The 16,618-nt window shown below is 66.5% G+C and overlaps 2 protein-coding genes and 1 non-coding gene across 3 annotated transcripts; 2 read left to right on the forward strand and 1 right to left on the reverse strand.

Moving 5' to 3' along the window:
* Positions 1 to 276: 276 nt before the first annotated feature.
* TRNAL-UAG lies at positions 277 to 358 on the reverse strand. Its single transcript has one exon. It is a non-coding gene; the product is annotated as a tRNA-Leu (tRNA).
* A 131-nt stretch (positions 359 to 489) lies between these two features.
* Positions 490 to 5,866, forward strand: WRAP53 (WD repeat containing antisense to TP53). The gene is made up of 10 exons (XM_030006778.1): positions 490 to 583; positions 843 to 942; positions 1,211 to 1,316; positions 1,984 to 2,072; positions 2,553 to 2,643; positions 3,089 to 3,210; positions 3,793 to 4,000; positions 4,424 to 4,527; positions 4,634 to 4,778; positions 4,813 to 5,866. The coding sequence occupies exons 1-10, from the start codon at positions 562 to 564 to the stop codon at positions 5,062 to 5,064; spliced, it is 1,239 nt and encodes a 412-aa protein (XP_029862638.1). The 5' UTR covers positions 490 to 561; the 3' UTR covers positions 5,065 to 5,866.
* Positions 5,867 to 6,593: 727 nt separating this feature from the next.
* On the forward strand, positions 6,594 to 12,416 carry EFNB3 (ephrin B3). Its single transcript, XM_041121911.1, is given in 7 exon segments — positions 6,594 to 6,919; positions 9,977 to 10,043; positions 10,045 to 10,097; positions 10,099 to 10,259; positions 10,833 to 10,925; positions 11,024 to 11,057; positions 11,144 to 12,416. Coding segments are annotated over 7 exon segments (1,002 nt in total). The 5' UTR covers positions 6,594 to 6,782; the 3' UTR covers positions 11,601 to 12,416.
* Positions 12,417 to 16,618: the final 4,202 nt, after the last annotated feature.

The following is a 16,618-nucleotide window of genomic DNA, read 5'->3' on the forward strand; positions in this document are numbered from 1 at the left end:
TGGCTCCGTGTGTGATTGGGGGAGGGGAGGCGGGGGGGCCCTCCCCCTCCTGGGGGGCACCCAGGCGTCCGCTCCCCCCCCCCTTGTTATAAGGAACCCAGGTATTTGGGGTTCTCCCATAGTGTACCCAAGTAACCCCCATTCCCCCCCATAGGCGACCAGATAACCCCCCCACCCCCCCAAAAACCTGCCTCGCGTGGCACCCATGGGTGCTGGGTGCGGGGGAGGACAGTGGATACCAAAAAATTTTGGGGGGGGAGGGAAATGGGGGCCCGCTGGCAGCGGTGGGATTCGAACCCACGTCCCCGCGGGGACTGGAGCCTAAATCCAGCGCCTTAGACCGCTCGGCCACGCTACCGGGGTGCGGGGGGGGAGCCCGGGACGCCCGGCTCCACTCTGGGGGCGGAGCCCGGAGCCCCGCATGCCCCTCCCACGCCCCGCCCCCCCGAGCGGAACGCTCGGGTCCCGCCACAAGTGGGCGGGGTCACCCGTGCCCCCGCCTCCCTCTCCGCCTCCCCTCGCGCGGTGCAGGCCGGGAAGGGGCGGAGCTTGAGCGCTGTCATGGCGGCGCCCATGGTGGAAGGTGCGAATGGGGGGGGGGGGGGCGGACGAATTGGGGGGGGTCGTTCTCCTCCCCCCCCCCAGTGCTGACCTTCCCCCTCCCCCCTCCAGCCCCCCAGGGGGCCCCTCCCCCCTCCGAGCCCCCCCCCCGACGCGGAGCCCCCCCCGCAGGAGCTGGAGGCCTTGGAGTGAGTGACCAGACGCCTGGGGTCGGGGGGGCGAGGGGGGGGGGGGTTGTTGGGGGTCCCTGACCCCCCCCCCCCCTCCCCGTTTCACCCCAGGCTGCCCCCCTACGAGCTGGGCCGCCCCCCCCCGGCCGGTGTGGGGGGCGCGGGAGGAGTTCGCCCACCGGCCCCACAACTTCCTGCGGGGCTGCAAGTGGTGAGAGAAAGACCCCCCCAAAACGACCTCCCCCTCTTCCCACCCCCCCACTGACCCCCCCTTCCCGCCCCCCACCTCCCCCCCTTCCCACCCCACCCCCACCCCCTCCCCAGGCACCTGGGTCCCTCTGGGGGTTTTTGGGGGGGGAGGGTGTTGGGGGTCCCAGACACCTGTGTCCCCTTGGGGAGGGGGTGGGGGGGGTCCCGTCCCTGATCGTGCCCCCCCACCCTGACTCGGATGCCTGGGTGTCCCCCCCCCCTCCCCTCAGGGCCCCCGACGGCTCCTGCATCCTGACCTGCAGTGACGACAACACCCTGCGGATCTTCGACCTCCCGCCCCCCCCGGGACCCCCCCCCGGGGCTGCCCCTTCCCCAGCTGGTGGGTGATGGGGGGGGGGGGGGTGTTGGGTGGCTGTGGGGCAGCTGTGGGGCGGCTATGGGGGTCTTGGGGGTATTTGGGGGGCCTGGGGGGTGTTATGGGGCACATGGGGGTGTCTATGGAGGTGTTGGGGGGGTTGGGGGCTGGGGGTTGCTATGGGGCCCCCATGGGGTGCCTGGGGGTCTCTACGGGGGTCTTGGGGGTATTTGGGGGGGCCTGGGGGGTCACTTTGGGGCATTTGGGGGTCTCTGTGGAGGTGTTGGGGGGTTTTGGGGGGACAGGGGTGGCCATAGGGCACCCGTAGGGTGCTTGGGGGTGGCTATGGGGCAGCTGGGGGTCACTGTGGGGCTCCTATGGGGCACCCATGGGGCAGATGGGGGTCTTGGGGGTCTCTGTGGAGGTGTTGGGGGGGTTCGGGGGGCCGGGGGTGGCTATGGGGCACCCATAGGGTGCTTGGGGGTGGCTGTGGGGCACCCGTGGGGCAGCCGGGGGTTGCTATGGCGGTCTTGGGGGTATTTGGGGGGGCCTGTGGGGGTCACTATGGGGCACAAGGGGGTCTGTGCAGAGGTCTTGGGGGGTTTTGGGGGGCTGGGGGTGGCTATGGGGCAGCCGGGGGTCACTACGGGTCACCCATGGGGTGCGTGGGGGTGACTACGGGTGCAGGTGCCGGCGCTGCGGGTGCCGGAGGGCGACACCATCTACGACTTCACCTGGTTCCCCCTGATGGACTCGAGTCAGCCCCCCACCTGCCTGTGAGGGCACTGGGAGGGACTGGGGGACTGGGAGGGGGCTGGGAGGGAGACTGGGAGCACTAGGGGGGTACTGAGAGACACTGGGAGGGGGACTGGGGGCACTGCTAGGGGGCTGGGAGGGACTGGAGAGCACTGGGAGGGGGCTGAGGGGGCTGGCGGGTACTGGGAGGGGGCCTGGGGGACGCTGGGAGGGACTGGTGTGGGTATTGGTGGCACTGGTTGTTATTGAGTGTTACTGGGAAACACTGGGGAGGCAGCTTGGGGATTAGTGGGAGATCACTGATTCTTACTGGCAGGAACTGGGAGAGCCTGGGGTTTTAGAGGGGTATCCCGGGAAGGGCTTGGGGTGGTCACTGGGTGTTATTGGGAGACACTGGGGATGGGGGGAGCTGCAGAGGGAGGGATGTTTCTGGGAGTTGCTGGGAGGTTACTGGGATGTTACTGGGAGGTTACCGGTCCTTATTGGTCTGTACTGGGCAGGGTGGCAGCCAGCAGCCGGGACAACCCTGTGCACCTCTGGGACGCCTTCGACGGGACCCTGCGCGGCTCCTTCCGCGCCTACAGCCACCTGGTGGGGGGGGCACCCAGGGGTGGGGGGGGACCCAGGAGTAGGGGGGGGGGCACCCAGGAATTGGGGGGGGGGCTAGTTGTCTGGGGGGGCACCCAGGAGTGGGGTGGGGGGCACCCAGGAGTTGGGAGGGCCACCCAGGAGTTGGGGGGGGGGCTAGTTGTCCGGGGGGGGCACCCAGGAGTGGGGGGGAGGGCACCCGGGTGTCTGGGGGGGACCCAGGCGTCGTGGAGGGCACCCATAAGTTGGGGGGGGGCACCCAGGAGTCCTGGGGGGGGCACAGGGGTGACACAGGGGACCCAGGTGTCATCCCGGGGACCCCAACATTTTGAGGGGGGGGTACCAAGGGATCTGGGGGTGGGGGGGAGGGAGACGTGGGGGGCACCCAGGGATCTGGGGGGGTGTGGGGGGAGCCGAGGGGACCCCCAAGTGACGAGGGGGGGGTCAGGAGGAGCCGGTGGCCCCCCACTCGCTGGCCTTCGCCCCTGACGGCTCCCAGCTCCTGGGGGGCTTCGACGGCGCCGTCCGCCTCTTCCCCACCCACCGCCCCGGGAGGCACTGCCAGGAGAGGCGGCTCCACCGTGAGGGGCGGGGCCTGAGGGGGCGGGGGCTTAAGGGGGCGGGGCTTAAGGGGGCGGGGCTTAAGGGGGTGGGGCTTGGGGGCTAGGGAGGCGGGGGGTGGGGGGGTTACCCCAGGGGCTCTCTTAGGTGGTAGGGGCTAAAGGGGTGGGGCTTGAGTGGGTGGGGGCTACAGGGGTGGAGCTTGGGTGGGTGGGGGCTAGGGGTGGGGCTAGGGTGGGTGGGGTTTTCAGGGTGGGGCTTGGGGGGGGGGGTTCTGAAGGGGTGGGGCGCCCTGAGGGTGGTAGGGCTGCAGGGGTTGGGTGGACAGGAAGCTGCGTGGTGGGGGTGTGGCCTAAAGGGGTGTGGCCTAAAGGGGTGGAGGGTGGGTGGGGTCTGGGGGTGGGGCCTGAGGGAGGTGGAGCTTGGGGGTGGGGCCTAAAGGAGGTGGGGTTTGGGTAGAAGGCTGCCTGCCTACTGGGGCAGCTGTGAAGGGGTGGGGCTTGGGGGAGGGGGTGTGGCCTGATGGAGGGGCGGGGCAAGGTCCAAGGGGCGTGGCCTCATCCCTGTGTGTTTCTCTCTCTCCCTGCAGAGGGGGGGGCAGGGCCAGCGGGGCCTGATTGGCTGCCTGGCCTTCAGCCCCACCCAACCGGTGTTTGCCTGTGGCTCCTATGGGCGGAGCCTGGGGCTGTACGCCCTGGAGGGGGGCGGAGCCTTGGCGCTCTGGCCCCACCTCCCCGCCGCCCCCACCCACCTCTGCTTCAGCCCCGATGGCAACCGCCTCTACGCGGGGGGGCGCAAGGTGGGTGGGGCCTGCGGGGTGGGTGGGGCCTGTGGGTGGGGGGATGCAGGGGCGGGGCCATGCAGGCTGTGGGAGGGGCTTGTGGCTGTGGGTGTGGCCTCAGGGCAAGGGGCGGGGTGTCAGGGTTGGGGTGTGGCTGCCAGGCAGTGGGCCGGGCTTTAGCGCTGAGGGCGGGGCTTACTGTCTGTGGGGCAGATGGGTGTGGGCTTTGGAGGCGGGGCTTGGGAACCAGGGGTGTGGCCTCAGGGCAGGGGGCGGAGTCTTAGATGGGGTGGGGCCTTGTGCTTGGGGTGTGGCCTCTGAGAAGTGGGTGGGGGTTTATGGCTGGGGGCGGGGCTTGGGGGCTGGGGTCTGTAGGGCAGGGGCTCCTGGGGGGGGGGCGTGGCTTGGGGAGGGCGTGTCCCACATTAGCCCCGCCCCCAGGACCACCACGTCCTGTGCTGGGACCTGCGGCGCCCGGAGCGCCCCCTGCTGGCGCTGGAGCGGCGGGTGGGCACCAACCAGCGCGTGACCTTCGACCTCGACCCGTGAGTGACCCCCCAGACTCCTGGGCCCCCTTCTTTTTTTTGGGGGGGGGGGGGGGTTACTCGCACACCCGGGTCCTGCTGACACCCCCCCCCGCCCCCCACCCAGGACGGGGCGGTTCCTGGTGAGCGGTGACACCGACGGTTTCGTCACCGTTTGGGACACGTTGACCCCCCCGGGGACGGGGGATCCCCCCCTGCTGCCCCCCCCACCTGCGCTTCCGTGCCCTCCGCGACTGCGTCAACGGTACCAGGTAACACCCGGATGCCGGGGTGTCCCCCCCCCAGACCCCACCGGCCACCTGGGTGTCCCCCCCCGGACACCTGGGTCCCCCGGGGTGTAGGTCACCCGGAGACCTGGGTGTCATCATGTCCCCCCCCCCGCACCCCAGCCTGCACCCCGGGCTCCCGCTGTTGGCCACCGCCTCGGGGCAGCGGTTGTTCCCGGCGCCGTGGGACAGTGATGAGGAGGGGACGGATGAGGACGGGCCGCCCCCGGGGGGGGGACAATCGCCTACAGCTCTGGTGGTGGGGGCCTGACCCCCCCGGGGATGACGGTTGGGACAGCGGGACCGTGGATGCCGATTGTCACCCCTCTGGGGACGGAGGGCTCGTGTGTGGTGACTGTCACCCCCCTGGGGACAACGGGTGGGACACCCCCGGGGACACCGGAACCGTACACGCCGACTGTCACCCTCTCGGGGATGGCGAGTGTCACCTCTCTGGCGACAACGGCTGGCACACCCCTGGGGACACCGGAACTGTGTATAATGACTGTCACCCCCCCGGGGACACCGACTGTGGCACCCCCGGGGACACCGGAACCGGACTCTCCATGTACACAGACTGTCACCCTTCTGGGGACACCGACTGTGACCCCCCCGGGGACACCAGCATCAACCGCCCCACGTATGCCGATTGTCACCCTCTTGGGGACACCGACTGTGACCCCCCCCCAGGGACACTGACTGTCACCCCCATGGGGACACCAGAACCAGCTTGTCCATGGACGCCGATTGTCACCCTCTCGGGGACACCGACTGTCACCCCCTCGGGCCACCAGCACCCACCTCCTCGGGGGGGGGGCGCTACAACCCCCCCCTGGGGACACCGACACCCCCAGGGCCACCGGCTGTGACCTACAGCCCCCCCGGGGACCCCCTGGCTTGGTGTGACATGGTGGCCTTTGGGGGGGGTCGGGGGTCGTTTTTAGGGTGCTGTTGGGTCGGGAGGAGTTTTGGGGTGTCACGTGTGGGTCTGGTCGAGGGTTTGGGGGGGGGTGTCTGGGGGGGTCGCAGTGTCCCTGTCCTCCCCCCGTTGTACTAAAGGTTTTGTAACCGTCGCCGGCTGTCACCGGTCTGTACTGTCACAGATGGGGGTGTGGAGCAGAGCTGCACCCCCATATACCCCCCCTACACCCCTATATACCCCCCTACACCCCCACGTACCCCCCATACCCCCCCCACCCCCCCTAAGCCCCCCCTAAACCCCACATACGCCCCCCCACCACCCCCATATACCCCCTTACACCCCCCCCACACCCCCGTACACCCAGTGGTCCCCACCCCAACCTGGTGGCGTTGCCCCTTTAAGAGCCCCCCGGACAGGCGGGGCTGTTTCTAGCAGCTTCACCCATCTCCATGGCAACGGGTGGTGATGTCACCACGGGGGGGGGCGGCGCGGGGCCTTAAAGGGGGGGGATGGCTGGGGGTGTGTGCCCCACGTGTGTGGCGCTGCTGGCCACGCCCCCAGCCCTGTGGCCACGCCTCCGCCTTTATGGTCACGCCCATATGCGTGACCACACCTCTTTATGGCCACGCCCCTTCCTAGCCTCCCGCCCCCCCGTCAGTGCCGGCTCCCCCACGTCAGTCTACTCTAAACCCCGCCCACGAAGCCCCGCCCCCCCGTTAGCTCCGCCCCGTCACACTTTTCTGTCTACCCGAAGCCCCGCGCCTCGCCACGCCCCTCCCCCCAAACCCCACCCACCCCACCTCCGAGCCCAACCTCTCCCCGCTGGTAGAGGCCCCGCCCACCAAGCCACGCCTCCTTTCCCCACGGCAAACCACGCCTCCTCTAAAAAGACACGCCCCCTCCCCTGGAGGCTCCGCCCCCCCGCCGGTCCCCCCTCGCCCCGGTCCCGCCGCAGCCGGCGGCGATCGCAGCCGGGGCCGCAGCCGCCGGCGGGGGGGGGGGGTCCGGGTCCGGGTCCGGGTCCGGGTCCGGGATCGGGATCGGGATCGGGATCCGGGTCCCGGCCGATGCCCGAGGCCGTCGTCGCCCCCCCGGCGTCGGTCGGCATGGCGGGGCGGTGCGCGGCGTTGCTGGTGGCCGTGTTGGGAGCGGGGGCGGCGGGGCTCAGCCTGGAACCGGTGGTCTGGCACACGGGGAACCGCCGGTGAGCCCGGGGGGGATCGGGGAAACCGAGGGCTGAGGGGATCGGGGGGGTTCTGAGGAGAAAAGGCGGGAACCGGGGGGGGTCCGAGGGGATCGGGGGGTCTGAGGGGATCGGGGGGGTCCTGAGGAGAAAAGGCGGGAACCGGGGGGGGGTCTGAGGGGAACCGGGGGGGGTCCTGAGGAGAAAAGGCGGGAACCGGGGGGGTCTGAGGGAAAAAAGACGGGAACAGGGGGGGTCTGAGGGGCTGAAGGGACCCGGGGGGGGCTGAGGTGATTGGGGGGAGGGGGGGGGGCTGAGAGGAGGTGGAGGGGGGGCGCTGAGGAGATTATGGGGGTCTTGAAAGAACCGGGGGGGCTGAGGGGATTCTGGGGGACTTGAACTGGGGGGTTCTGAGGGGATCGGGGGGGGCCTGAGGAGAAAAGGTGGGAAACGGGGGGGTCTGAGGGGACCCGGGGGGGTCCAGGAGGATTGGGGGGATCGGAGGGGATGGGGGGGGGGTCGTGTGGGGCTGGTTCACCCCCCCCAGGTCAGCCTGAGATGCGGTGAGTTGGGACGGGGACGCGGGGTGCGGGTGGCTGGGGGACACGGGGGGGGGGGGGTGTGACACCGCGAACGTGTGTGTGTGACACCGCGAACGTGTGTGTGACACCGATACCGTGAGTGTGGGGGTGACACCGGGTGTGCCTGTGTGTGTGTTTGTGTGTGACACTGGGAGCGGGTGACACCGGGTGTGACACCGTGAACGTGTGCGTGACACCAATACCGTGAGTGTGGGTGACACTGTGAACGTGTGTGTAACTGTGTCTGACACCGTGTGTGTGTGACACTGTGAACATGGGTGTGACACTGATACCATGAGTGTGGGTGACAGCGTGTGGCACCATGAATGTGTGCGTAACGCTGTGTATGACACCAGGTGTGACTGACACCGCGCGAGTGTGTGTGAGACACTGAGCGTGTGTGTGACACTGTGAGTGTGTGTAACAGTCTGACACTGTGTGTCACACCATGATTGTGTGACGCTGCGTGACACCATGAACATGTGTGTAACGCTGTGCCTGACCCCGTGTGTGTGTGTGTGACACCGCATCCACGTGTCCCGGTGTGTGGTTGTGTGTGACGGGGTGTGCAACAAGTGTGGGGTGTCTGTGTGTGAGACCTGGGGGGGGTGGCTGCCTGTGACACACCCGGGGGGGTGCGAGTGTGCAACAAGGGGGGTCTGTGTGAGACGCGGGCTGTGATCGTGTCAGACACAGGGTGTTGCTGGGGGGTCTGTGTGTGCGTGTGTGTCAGACGCTGACTGTCTGGCAGGGACGTGTGTGTGTCAGGCACCAGCTGCTTGCTGACGGGGGGGGGGTGTCGGGTGTGAGCGTGTGCGAGTGTTTGTGTGTGTCGGGGAAGGGTGTGGGTGTGTAAGAGAGCGTTGGGGGGGTGTGAGGGTGGGGGGGTGTTGTTTGTCTGTGTCGGGGGGGTGTCTGTGTGTGTGTTGGGTGTGAGTGTCTTGGGGTGTTGTGTGCCTGTGTCGGGGGTGTCTGTGTTGGGGGTGGGGTGTGTGTGAGTGTGTTGGGTGTGAGTGTGCGTGTCGGGGGCGTGAGTGTCTTGGGGTGTCGTGTGTCTGTGTCAGGGGGTGTGTATGTGTGCGTGTGAGTGTGTCGGGGGGGTGTGTGTCTTGGGGTGTTTGTGTGTCTGTGTCAGGGGGTGTGCGTGTGCGCCTATGTGAGTGTGTAGAGTGTGAGTGTGCGTGTCAGGGTGTGTGAGAGACTTGGGGTGTTGTGTGTCTGTGTCGGGGGGGGTGTGTGTGTGAGTGTGTTGGGTGTGAGTGTGCGTGTCGGGGTGCGTGGATGTCTTGGGGGAGGTGTTGTGTGTGTGTGAGTGTCTTGGGGTGTTGTGTGTCTGTGTTTTGGGGGTTGTGTGTGTTGGGGATGTGTGTGAGTGCGTTGCGTGTGAGTGTGTGTGTCAGGTCGGGGTGTGTGAGTGTCTTGTGGGGTTGTGTGTCTGTGCTGGGGGGTGTGTATGTCTGTGTGTGAGTGTTGGGTGTGAGTGCGTGTGCCGGGGTGTGTGACTGTCTTGGGGGAGGTGTCGTGTGTCTATGTGGGGGGGGGGGGTGTATGTCTGGGTGTGAGTGCGTGTGTTGGGGGGGGGTGAGTGTCTTGAGGGGGTGTGTGTGTTGTGTGTGAGTGTTGGGGGGGTGTGTGAGCGTCTTGGGGGGGTGTGGGGGTGTGTGGCTGTGTGGGTGTGAGTGGGGGGGAAGGTGTGAGTGTGTGAGCGTGCGGGTGTGCCTCAGGCTGTCCGGTGGGGTGTTGTGCTCCCTGCTGGGTGTTGGTGGGGTGTTTGCGGGTGTCGGGTGGGGGTGTGACGTGTGTCGGGGTGCGTTTGTGTGCCTGTATGTGTGTGACTGTGTCAGGTGGGGTGTGTAAGGGGGGGGTGACCCCCTGAGCTGTGTGTCAGGCTGCGGTTGGGGTGTTGTGTGTGTGTGTGTGTGTGTGTACGTGTGACACCGTGTGCGTGTGACACGCTGAGCGGGTGTGACACGGCAGGGGTGCGTGTGACGCTGTTCACGGGATGGGTGACACGGGGTGGGGGGGGTGACGCCGTGGGGGTGTGACGCGGGGACGGCTGTAGGGACACGGTGACACAACAACCCGTCGGGTGCCCCCCCGGACGGCTGGGTCCCCTTTTTTTTGGGGGGGGGGGGGGGGTTGGGCAGCAGCTCCCTGTTGCCATGGCAACGCTGGCGCTGCCGCCTCCCCTCCCCCACCCCGCACGCCTGGGTCCCCCGGGGGGGGGAAGGGGGGGGGAGGGGAAGGAGGGGGTGTCTGGGGGGGGGGAGACAGGCGTCTGGGTGCCCCCCCCCCAACTCCACCAGCATCTTGGGGGGGGGGGCCCAGCCCCACAGCCCACCCCCCAGGGGACCCAGACATCTGGGTGCCCCCCCCCCCAACTCCACCAGAATTTTGGGTGGGGGTCCCAGCCCCCCCTCCCCGGGGACTCAGGCATCCGGGTGCCTGCCCCCCCCCTTACCCCCCCCCGCGTTCTTTTTTTCTCTCTCTCCGGCAGGTTCCTGGCGGCGGGGGGCTACGTCCTGTACCCCCAAATCGGCGACCGCCTGGACCTGGTGTGCCCGGGCGCGGGGGGCGCCGGGGGGGGGTTACGAGTACTACAAGCTTTACCTGGTGGGGGGGGGCGCAGGCGCGACGCTGCCAGGTGCCCCCCGCCCCCACCCTCCTCCTCACCTGCGACCGCCCCCAGCGCGACGTCCGCTTCACCATCAAGTTCCAGGAGTTCAGCCCCAACCTCTGGGGTCACGAGTTCCGGCGCCTCCACGACTATTACATCATCAGTGAGTCGCCCGTGAGGTCATCGGAAGGGGAGGGGGAGGGGGGAACGGGGTGATGTCACCGGGGATTGACCGGAGGGGAGGGGTGACGGCGCGGGGAGGTGGCGGTGGTAGGAAGGCGGTTTGGAGGGGCGTCGGTGCAGCTATTGCGTCATCGGGGAGGCCCGCGTGGGGTTGTCGTGGGTAGTGATGTCATCGGGGAGGTGCCGGAGGGGAGTGATGTCATCAGGGTGACATCCTGGGGGACACGCACACATTGGCAGGACAGCATTTGGAGGGGTGTCAGCACAGTTATTGTGTCATCAGGGACCCCCTGGGGTGTCACGGGGGGGTAGCGATGTCAGCAGAAGGGGTGCTGATGTCACGGGGGGGGGTCGGTGACATCACCGGGGCTCCGCCGGAGGGGCGGGATGTCGGCGGGGCGTCGGCGCGGGGAGGCGACGGCGGTAGAAAAGGCCTTCGGAGGGGTGTCGGCGGGGGGGGGGGGGGTGGCGGGGGCCGTTACATCGTTGCGGAGGGCGGTGACATCACGGGGAGGGGGTGGAGCACCTCTCGATGACCTCACTCTCCCCGCAGCCACCTCGGACGGGACCCCCGAGGGGTTGGAGAACCGCCAGGGCGGGGCCTGCCTCACCCGCGCCATGAGGGTCACCCTGCGCGTCGGACAGCGTGAGCGCGGGGGGGGGGGGGGGGGGTGTCCCCCACCCGGGGGGGGGCGGGGGGGGGCACCCCGGGGTCCCCTCACTCACCCCTCCCCCCCCCCCCAGGACCCCGGGTCGGCGACGGAGCAGGAGGGGGCAGGTACGGGGTGGGGGGTGGGGGGGGGTGGGGGGGGGTCCCGGATACCCGGGTCCCCCCTGACCCCCCCCCCCCCCCCCACCCCTTAGGCCCAGCCAATCAGACGAGCCCCCCCCCCGGGTCCCGGCCCGCCCCCTCCGCGGGGGCGGGCGGTGGCGGGGGGGGCGGGGGGAGGGGCGGCGGCGCTGCTGGCCTTGGCGGGGGCCGGGGGGGCTTTGTGGTGGCGGCGGCGTCCTCGACGGCCCCCCAAAACCCCCCGGGGGCCGCCCCGCCCCCGCCCCGCCTGCCCCGCCCCCGCCTGCCCCCTCCGCGACCTGCCCCCCCCCGCCGCCCCCCCCGCCTACTACAAGGTATGAGGGGGGGGGGAGGGGAGGACGAGGGGGGTGGCCAACACTGGGGAGACTCCCCCCTACCCCAACCCCACGGAGGCTCCGCCCCCTCGGGAATGGGGGGATCCCCAAAAATGGGGGGATTCACCCCAAAACGGTGGTCGTGCACAGACACCCCCCCCCCCAGGAGCCTCCAGGCCAGGCGGGAAGGGGTTAATCCCGGATGCTGGTGGGGCGGGGCCTATCCCGGGGGGGGCGGGGCTTACCTAGAGGGTGTGGCCTAACTAGGGGGCGGGTCCTAGTGTAGAGTGGGCGGCCTATCCTGGGGGTGTGTGGTGTTGCCTAGGAGGCGTGGCCTAGCCAGGGGTGTGGCCTGATGAAAGGGGGCGTGGTCTCGCCTGGGGGCGGGGTTTCACCCCAGTGTGGGCGTGGTTTACCCCAGGGGAAAAGCTTGAGCCTGGGTGGGCGGAGCTTCCCCAGCTTTGAGGCGTCACCCCTGGGGAGCGGGCGGGTCTTGGTGCTCTCTGAGCCCCTTTGATTGGCTGTGGGGAAGCCCCGCCCACGTGACGGAAGGCGGGGCTTCCTCAGCCACGCCCCCCGAGGGCAGCAGGGGAGGGGCTTTCTTGCAGTAGCCGTGCTGCAAAATGGCCGCCGCCTCCGGGAGGGACCCAGGCGTCCGGGGACAGGAAGTGACGTAACGCTGCGGATGGGACTTCCTGTGGTGGAGGGCGCCGTCGAGGTGGGACTTCCTGTCGGGGCAGGAAGAGGCGGGACTTCCTGTTTGGGGCCTGGAGAGGCGGAACTTCCTGTTTTGGGGGCCTGGAGAGGCGGGGCTTCCTGTGTGGGCCGGAAGCAGTGCCCAGGACTTCCTGCGCAGGCCGGGGAAGAGGCGGGACTTCCTTTTTGGTCCTAGAGCCACCAGCCGGGACTTCCGGTGTGACGCTGCTGGGGGCGGGGCTTCCTCGTCCGGGAGTGGCGGGGCTTGGCGGCACTTCCTGTCCGACCTGTGGTGATTATAGAGAGTTCTTGTGCAGTCGGCTCCGCCCACCTCGATGTCAATCAAGGGCGGGGAGGGGCGGGGCCTGTGGGGACGGCTCCGCCCTGGAGGGGTTGCTATGGCGGGGGTTGTTGCTATGGCAACCGCGTCACACCCGTCACGCCTCACTCCAGCACGTGTCACACGTCACACGCCCCGTCACGCGTCACATTGTCACGCGTGTCACACCCGGTCACACGTGCCACACCCTGTCGCACGCGTCACACCCGGTCACATGTCACGTGTACACCCCGTCACACGTGTCACACCCATCACTTGTCACGCTCCCATCACACGTGTCACATCCTGTCACACGTGTCACACCCTTCACATGTCACCCCATCCCGTGTCATACCTGATATGCCCCGTCACACGTGTCACACCCTATCAAACATCCGATGTGTCACACGCCACACACGCCATTACACGTGTCACACCCGTCACGTGTCACACCCGTCACATTGTCACACCCATCACGTGTCACACCCCATCACACATCACACACCTGTCACGTGTCACACCCCGTCACGTCACACGTGTCACACCCATAACGTCACACCACATTGCACACCACATCACACATGTCACGCCCTGTCACACGTGTCACACCCATCACGTGTCACATGCGTCATGTGTCACCCTGATTTGCGGGTCCAAAGACTCAATTCCAGTTTCCAAGCCCAAATTTTGAGGCTCCAAATGCTCATTTTTGGGGTCCAAACCCTCGGGTTGGGGGTCAGACTCTCATTTTTAGGGCCAAAAGCCTCTTTTTAGGGTGCGAAGCCTCAGTTTTAAGGCCCAAATCTGCATTTTGGGCAACAAATCCTCATTTTGGGGGTCCTAACCCTCATTTTTGGGAAAAAAAAATCCTCACTTTTAGGGTCCCAACCCTCATTTAAGGGAACAAATCCTCATTTTGGGGGTCCCAACCCTCATTTTGGGGAACAAATCCTCATTCTTAGGGTCCAAAACCTCATAGTCAGAGTCTAACATTGCAATTTTTAGTAACGCATCTCATTCTGGGGCCCAAAGCTTCATTTTTAGGGTCTCGAGCCCCATTTTGTGAGTCCAAACACTCAGTTTTAAGGTCCAAACCCTTAGGTTTTGTGCTCAAACCCTAATTTTCAGGATCCAAACCCCGCTTTTTGCTTCTATTTTAGGGCCCAAACCCTCATTTTTAGGGTCCAAAGCCCCATTTTAGAAGTTTAAAGCCCCATTTTGGGCACAAATGCACAGTTACAGCATCTGAAGCCTCACGGTAACGCCCCAAAGCTTCGCTTTTTAGGGTCAAAACCTGCATTTTTAGGGTCTGAAGCCTCATTTCCAGGTCCAAACCCACATTTTTAGGGCTCAAAGTCTCAATTCTGGGTTAAACTCTGCATTTTTCAGGTTCAAAGCCTCATTGTGAGGGTCCAAACCCTCCATTTTTAGGGTCCAAAGCTCCATTTATCATCTTCAAAGCCTCTTTTTTGGGTCCAAACCCTCGTTTTTAGGGCCCAAACCCTTATTTTTAGGGCCCAAAGCCTCTTTTTAGGGCACAGATTCACAGTTTTAGAGTCTGAACTCCCCTTTTAGGGTAGGAAGCCTCATTTTTTAGGGCCAAAAGCCTCTTTTTAGGGTCCAAAACTCCATTTATCGGCTCTGAATATAATTTTTGGGTCCAAACCCTCAATTTTAGAGCCCCAAACTTCACTTTGAGGGTCCAAAGCCTCACTTTTAGTTTCCAAACCCAAATTTTGAGTGTCCAAATAATCATTTTGAGGGTCCAACCCCCCCTTTTAGTGGTCAAAGCCTCTTTTTTAAGGTCCAACACCTCATTTTGGGGGTCTAAAGACCCCTTTGATTTGCCAAACTCTCATTTTTTGAAGGTCCAAACCTACATTTTTAGGGCCCAAAACCTCATTTTAGGGTCAAAAGCCACATTTTTAGGGTCTGAAGCCTCATTTTGAGGGTCTAAAGACTTTTTAGCATCTAACCCCCCCTCCTTTTGGGGTAGTAAGCCTCATTTTTAGAGCCTAAACCTTCATTTTTAGGGCACAAAGCCTCTTTTTAGGGTCCAATCCCCTTTTTGGGGTAGAAAGCTGCATTTTTAGGGCCTGACCCCTCATTTTTAGGGCAGAAAGCCCCATTTTTAGGGGCAAACCCCTCATTTTTAGGGCAGAAAGCTGCATTATTAGGTCCTAACCTCTCATTTTTAGGGTAGAAAGATACATTTTTAGGGCTGACCCCTCATTTTTAGGGCAGAAAGCCACATTGTTAGGGTCCAACCCCTCATTTTTAGGGTCCACAGCTCCCATTTATCGGCCCCAAACCCTTCTTTTTCGATCCAAACCCTCAGTTTTAGGGTCTAACGCCTCCTTTTTGGGTCCAAACCCACCTTTTTAAGGCCCCAACCTCCCCCCCCCCTTTCGCCCTCCCCTCCGTTGCCACGGTAACAGGCCGGCGCGCCCTGCCGTGACGTCACAGCGGCGGCAGCCAATCGGGGCGCGGCTCGGTGGTTGTTGCTGGGAGGGGGGGGGAGAGGGACGGCCGAGAGGGGCGGGGTCACGTGAGGGCTCGCGTGCCCTGAGGTCACGCGGGGGGGGGGGGCCTCGCGCAAAGCCCCCGGGGGCACAAGAGCGCCTGCGCGACCGTCGTGTCTCCTCGTGCAAGGCCCGGGCACGAGGCGGCCTCGTGCGAAGCCCGGGCGTCCTCGTGCAGAGGCCGCTGGGCCTCGCGCGAAGCCCTCGGGATCCTCGCGCGAAGCCCCGACGTCCTCGTGCGAGGCGTGGGCGCCAGGGGCCTCGCGCAAAGCCCGCGTCTCCTCTCCTCGCGCAAATCCGGCGCACGCGCGGGGTCGCGCGAACCCGGACGGCCCGGGGTCCTCGCGCGGACCCGAGCCCGGGCGCGTGGCCTCTCGTGCAAGCCCCGCAGAGCCTCGTGCAAAACCCCACGCGGCCTCGCGCAAGGCCCCGGGCACGAGGGGGCTCGTGCGAAGCCCGGGCGTCCTCGTGCAAATCCGGACGGCGCGGGCGGAGGGGGGGGTCGTGCAAGGGCCGGGCCACGCCCCCAGCCCCCTCCCCCTCTTGCACACGCGTGTGCGAGCACCTCCCCCCCTCCCCTCCCTCGTGCGGGGGCACGCGGGGACACGGGGGGTTAAAAATAGCCGCCGCGCCCCTCCCCCCACGCCCGGCCGTCTCGCGGCGGGGGGAGGGGGGCGGGGCTTCGCCCGGGCGTCTAGTGTCCTCGGAGGGGCGGGGCCCGCCGGAGCCGGGGGCGCGGGGCCTCGCCCGGACGCTGGGTTCCCCCCCCCCGGTGGGAGGGGAGGGGACCAAGGCGTCCGGGCGAAGCCCCGCCCCCCGTCTTTGGAAGAGGGAGGGGCGGTGACGCCGGGCGCACGTGCAGCCCCGCGCGCTGCCTCCGGGGCGGGGCTTGGTGGAGCTCACGTCCCCGCCCTCCGGGGTTCGTGAGCTCTCATTGGTTGGCGCCGGGTCGGGGGGGGGTTTCCTATTGGCTGGGGCTGGGTGTCCCCAGGGTGTCACTAGGGGTCGGTCCCAGTGCCTCCCAGTTCCTCCCAGTACCGGTCTCAGTTCCTCCCAGTGACACCCCGTAGTGGTCCCAGTGACACCCGGCAGTAACACCCCGTAGTGGTCCCAGTACCAGCCCCAGTGCCTCCCAGCGTCATCCTGTACTGGTCCCAGTTCCTCCCAGTTCGTCCCACTGCCACCCCGTATTGGTCCCAGTGCCCCCCAGTTCCTCCTAGTTCCTCCCAGTGCCACCCTGTACTGGTCCCTGTTCCTCCCAGTGCCTCCAGGTGCCAGCCCATACTGGTCCCCAGTGCCTTCCCAGTTCCTCCCAGTGTCACCCCGTACTGGTCCCGGTTCCTCCCACTGCCACACTGTACGGGCCCCAGTGTCGCCCTGTACTGGTCCCAGTTCCTCCCAGTGTCACCCAGTACCAGTCCCAGTTCCTCCCAGTGCCACCCCGTACTGGTCCCAGTGCCATCCCAGTTACATCCTGTACTGGTCCCAGTGCCATCCCTGTCCTGGTGCCATCCCAGTCCCAGTGCCACCCCCATCCCAGTCCCAGCGCTGTCCAGTGGCAACCCCATACGGTCATGCCACCCCTGTACCAGACACAGACTGGTCCCAGTGCCATCCCCATGCCATCCCAGTTCTGTCCCAGTGCCATCCTCATGGCTCCATCGGTTGTGTCACCCC

This window comes from Aquila chrysaetos, unplaced genomic scaffold, assembly GCF_900496995.4.
Source record: "Aquila chrysaetos chrysaetos unplaced genomic scaffold, bAquChr1.4, whole genome shotgun sequence".
Lineage (NCBI taxonomy): Eukaryota > Metazoa > Chordata > Aves > Accipitriformes > Accipitridae > Aquila > Aquila chrysaetos.